Here is a 5,095-nt window from a genome sequence, read left to right as displayed (position 1 = left end):
AACTGGCTGTGCAGGACACTGAGCTCATTCGCAATGAGGCCGACATTCCACACATCCGACGGCCGCGGTGGTCCCTGGTAGCCAGCATCCACAGTGCCGATGTCGCCCAGCGCGCTCATGTGGCTTTCAAAGGGGCCCACAGACGCCGAGTCACACACCCGTGTCTCCCCGGCGAACGGCGCCGTCAAACGCTCCCGCTTCCGCTCCATCTCCTCCTTGGCCTCCTCCTGCTGCGCAATTTGAATGAAAATCTCCTCCAGCGTCGTGGCAGAGACACTGTAGGCGTTGACGCCAAGCTGCGAGCCGCGGCTCTCGATCTCGGCGAGCAGGGTGGGGAACGCTGCCTTGGTCTTCATGGGAAGCCGGAAGGCCATCTCCCCCGCGCCGGACCCGAGCCGCGTCGCTGACGGCACGTGCTCCCTCACCATGCCGGCAATGGTCATCCGATCAACATGGGCAACGACGGAGAGGGTGAGCACGTAGCCAACCCCGAGCCTGGCCTTCAGGAACATGTTGCTGCCCGCGCACTGCAGGCGGCCCTGGCTCATGATGGCAACGGAATCGCCCAGCAGATCCGCCTCGTCCATGAAGTGCGTGGTCAGAAGGATGGTGTGGTACTTGGCCATGGCACGCAGCAGGGTCCACGTGTGTCGCCGCGCGCCAACATCCATCCCGGCAGTCGGCTCGTCGAGGAACACAAGACGGCTGCCGCCAACAAACGCAACCGCAACCGACAGCTTCCGCTTCTGCCCACCCGACAGCATCTTTGAGCAGTAATCGCGCTTATCCTGCAGGCCGACGCCGGCGAGCATGCGCGAGATCGCCTCCTCCTGGGCAGCACCCCGCAAGCCCTTCAACGCAGCGTAGTACCAAAGGTGCTCGTAGCACGTCATGTTCGGCCACAGGATGTTGTGCTGCGGGCAGTACCCGATCTGCTGCCGCACCCTCTCTAGCTCGTTTCGGACAGAGTAGCCGTAGACGTAGCAGTCGCCCGCGTCCGGCTCCACCATCCCCGTCATCATGTTCAGCAACGTCGTCTTGCCGGCGCCGTTGTGCCCCAGCAGCACAGAGATCTCGCCCTCGTGCATCCCCCAGTACAGGTTGTTCACCGCAACGAACGTCTTTCCGCCGCGCGAGTACTCCTTGCGCAGCCCGTTGATGCAAACCGCGTAGTCGGCGCCGCCTTCTGCAATCTCCTCGAACACACCATCCTCGGCGCGCCCGTCGGCACCGCCATCCAGCGCGCGCGCCCTCGACCCGCAGCACCACCGCACCGGCTCGATGAAGAAGAGCGGGTGCTTGCGCGTACCCCACTGCTTCGGCATGACCGCGTCCAGGTACAGCATCAGCGCCAAGTAGATGAGGAAGTCCACAAACAAGATGATCATCACCGTAAGCATTTTCGGCGAGTCGCGGAAGTAGGTCAAGTCGGAGCCCGCCATGCCGCCGCTCAGCTCGTGCGAGAAGAGGATCGTAACGCCGACAGCGAGGCCGGATGGCGAGAGAAAAGAGAGGCCAATCAGCGCGGGGCCCTGCAAGTTCTGCACCGTAAAGAGCGGGGCCGCCAAGGCGAAGTAAATCAGCGGCGCCAGGATCGCCGACAGGCGCGCCCTGTTGAAGAACACCGCCATGAGCCCCGACAACGTGATGATGGAAAGTGAGAAAACGAAGAGCAGGAAAAAGACAATGCCGAAGTTCGACTTCGCCAAGTACGCTGCCCGCAGCAGAATCGCCATGATGAGCGAGACGGCCGCGTACTGCACCACGTAGATCAAGAACCACGCCGTGTACATGACCACCTCAGACAGCCCCATGATCAGCATCGCCTCCCGCAAGCGCAGCTCCTTCTCCAGCACAATACGCTTTGTCAGCTGCGACACCGGGTACAGGAAGCCGAGCACGAGGATAAGGGGCACAAACCGCCCGCCGTAAGCGACAAACGGATCATCCTCGTAGCCGCGTGTCGGCGCGGGAAGCATCAGCACCACCATTTGCGGCGTGCTTGCCGTACGGACCACATCTCCCAGGAAGAAGTTGTACACCGCCTGCTGCAGCGTTGTGAAGCCGGAGAGGATGTACATGGCCGGCCCCTGCATCGCCACGCCACCAACGTAGTAGCGTGCCAATATCCATTTCGTTCGTGGCAGCGCCGTGGAGTTCAGGCGAATGGCCACGTTGAAGTTGTCCGCCGTCAAGTTGCTCACTTCAACGATGCCCCAGATGGGCGGGTCGCGCCAGGTGCGGTTCTGCACCCTCGCCTCCGCCTCCGCCACTGTCGCGAAGGTGCCACCGTAGACGTACGGGAAAAAAACGGAGGTCCTGCGGAAGGACTCGACGAGCCCATCCGTCTCAGAGGACTGCGGCGCAAAGTAGAGGGTGCCGGAGGATAGCATGGCGGAGTCCACCGTCTGGAAACGGTCCACCGAGACACCACTCCAGTGGTACAGGAGGCGCCATGCCCACTGCAGCGCGATCATCTCGTCCAGGGACGGCACACGGGTCGTGTTATGTGTCACGTAGCGGCGCATCGTTGCATACGAGCTGAAAGCATAACTCTGGAGAACGCAGAGGCCAACCGGGGGGCCGGCGAGGTTGTTCTCAGCGCACAACAGGTACGGCAGAAATAAAGGCTGCTTAAGGAACTCGCGACACTCTAGTAAGTTCCCGATCGGGGCACCGCCGGAGAGCGTCGCGTTGTAGCACATCATGCTCGCCGCCCGCATCATCACCCTATCCGTCGTCGACAATCCCGCCACGCTGAAGTAGTCAGAGGCAGGGACGAAGGCCTTCTTGATGACGGCCCACACGATGATGGAGCCGACAAGAAAGAAAATCGGCGTGATGAGCTCGCACGCCCACGACAAGGGGTTGCGGGACTGCAGGATGAGCATCCGTTTCACCGTTACACCAAGCTGAAAGCAGAAGCTGCTGCAGTCACTTCGCAGTAAGGTGGACGTTTCCGAGCGGCGCTCCCCCTCGCCAGCGGGCGTGTAGACATCGTACCTGTCTTTGCTGTCATCAAGGGCATTGCCGGAGCTTCGTGAGAAACCGCCTATGTGCGGATCATCTCCGACACCGACGCCGCTCCTGTCGACCTCGTTCAGGTCCTTCAGTTCGACCTCATCGCCTCTCGGGTTGCGCTGCGCATCGCTGGTCAATCCGCTCTGGGCCCCTCCATTATTGAGCAGCCTCAGAAACGTGTCCTCCTGGGGCTGCTGCACCGCACAGTTGCCCTGCGAGTTGTCCGCGCCATCGAGCAGCACCGTCTCACGAGTACTCATCGGAGAAGGCGAGGTTGACGTCACTGAGGCGGCGCTGTCGCCATGCGTCTTCTTGTCTCCGGTGCCCTTCACCTCCAGCTGCACCTCGCACGAGGTGGCGTGCTTTGCCACTGCGCCACGCGCGAGGGTTCTGGTCACCGACGGCTTTTACCGTCCGCCTGCGCGCCTTTCGGCTCTCTCCCTGGCACACTACGAGCGCGTGCCGACGTGCTGCACTGATCACACACACACACACACACACACACTACCGCGTACAGCTCAGCCCGTTCCTAGCGGCACACTGCCGAGCCGCACCAGGGGAGGAACAGCAGGAAAGGGCAGGAAAGGGCAGCGCGCACAACGCCCCCAATAAGCCAACTAGCACAAATCCGAAGAGGGAGAGGAAGACTGTGCGTGCACGGCACACACGACGCACACAGGGAGAGTTGCGTGAGAGGGCCGAGGGCCGGTTGGGGGGAGGGGGGGGGACGGCGGCGATGTGGCGGAGGTTCGAACGCTGAAGAAGCGCTGAAGTCGGCACGCCACACAACGGAGGCAAGCGTGGGGATAGCAGAGAAGAGAACGGGGTGCCGCCAGGCGTGTACGCGCCACACGAAATATCCAGAGAAAGAGGGAGCGGCAAAAGCGCAGAAAATATCCGCGGTCAACGGAAGACGCGAGAGAAGGAAAGAGAATCGACGGTCACACAGACACAGACAGAAGAGGGCGGAGGAAGGAGAGGCGGGGGCGGGCACAAGGAGGAGCACGTGATGCAGCGGGCGCGTCTGTGCGTGTGTGCAAGGTGTCAACGCAGAGCCAGGAGAAGCAGGAGCACAAAAAGCCACAAGAACGCAGCTGGACCACAAGGGCAACGAAAGCGGTCGGCAGTACCGTCTACGCCTCCGGGGGGAAAGCGCTCACCGCCTTGCACGACACAGCACACACACAGAGAAGGACAGACGCACGCACGCACGGAGCTCAGAGGCAGAGGGGAGGCGGGAATATAAGAACGGTCCCTCACGCTAGAAAGGAAAACATAAAAATCGAGACAGCAACCGCGACCAAAGGCAGAGCACGCCACTTGAAGAGGAGCACACAGAGCACAAGGGAGAAGCGAAGGAGTCACGGAAGCAAGCAAACACGGAGGCACACGCTGGGGAAGGGAGGGGACGCCTCCCAGGAAAGGCACAGGCGCCGATCTGTGTCGATCACGGACAGCCGGAGAGGCTAAATAAACGATAAATATATATATGGGGCGCCCTGCACTGTTGCAACAACAACCGATTGCAAGGACTGACCCGAGAGCGCACCCTAAAAACGTGTGCGAGATGGGCAGATACAGGTGGATGGCAAGGGATAGAGAGAGCGGGGTGGCGGGGGTGCGGCAGCAAAGACGGCAGCACGAGTGCCGCAACAGAAGAGCACACGCCAAGCTGCCTTTGCTCCCTGCACTGCACACTATAGCGTATCGGCGCCGCTGCGTCTGGGGGAATGGGGGAGGGAGTTGCGAGGGCTTGGCAGTAACCACCTCCACCTCCTTGACGTGCCGCCGATTGCAGATGTGTAGTCCCTCTCGCGTCGATGCACTGCCTCCCCTTCTCTCGCTCCCCGTTCGGCGGATGCGTCACCGTTACAGCGCCCAGCCTCTGCCTGAGCCTGCTGCGTGCCTCGTTCTCTTTGGCGCCGTCGCTCAACGCGCCCTGCACGTCTCCCGGTGAGTGCCGGGAAGTATGCCGACAGCTTATACGGCTACAACTCTGCCGACGAGCACACACTCGCCCGGTACAGAAAAAGATCCTGATCGCGCTTGAACTACACGAGGAGGCGTATGGATC

General features: G+C 61.6%; 1 protein-coding gene across 1 annotated transcript in view; it reads right to left on the bottom strand.

Moving 5' to 3' along the window:
* LMXM_11_1250 (putative ATP-binding cassette protein subfamily A, member 4) overlaps positions 1 to 3,281 on the bottom strand; it is a gene marked incomplete at both ends in the record, with an annotated part of 6,289 nt that extends 3,008 nt beyond the window's left edge. Inside the window, one exon of the mRNA XM_003873041.1 lies at positions 1 to 3,281. Coding sequence (XP_003873090.1) covers positions 1 to 3,281 — 3,281 coding nt within the window.
* Positions 3,282 to 5,095: the final 1,814 nt, after the last annotated feature.

The sequence above is a fragment of the Leishmania mexicana genome, chromosome 11, assembly GCF_000234665.1.
Source record: "Leishmania mexicana MHOM/GT/2001/U1103 complete genome, chromosome 11".
NCBI lineage: Eukaryota > Euglenozoa > Kinetoplastea > Trypanosomatida > Trypanosomatidae > Leishmania > Leishmania mexicana.
Note: the sequence above shows the minus strand (reverse complement) of the source record. Positions and strands in the feature narration are given on the sequence as shown.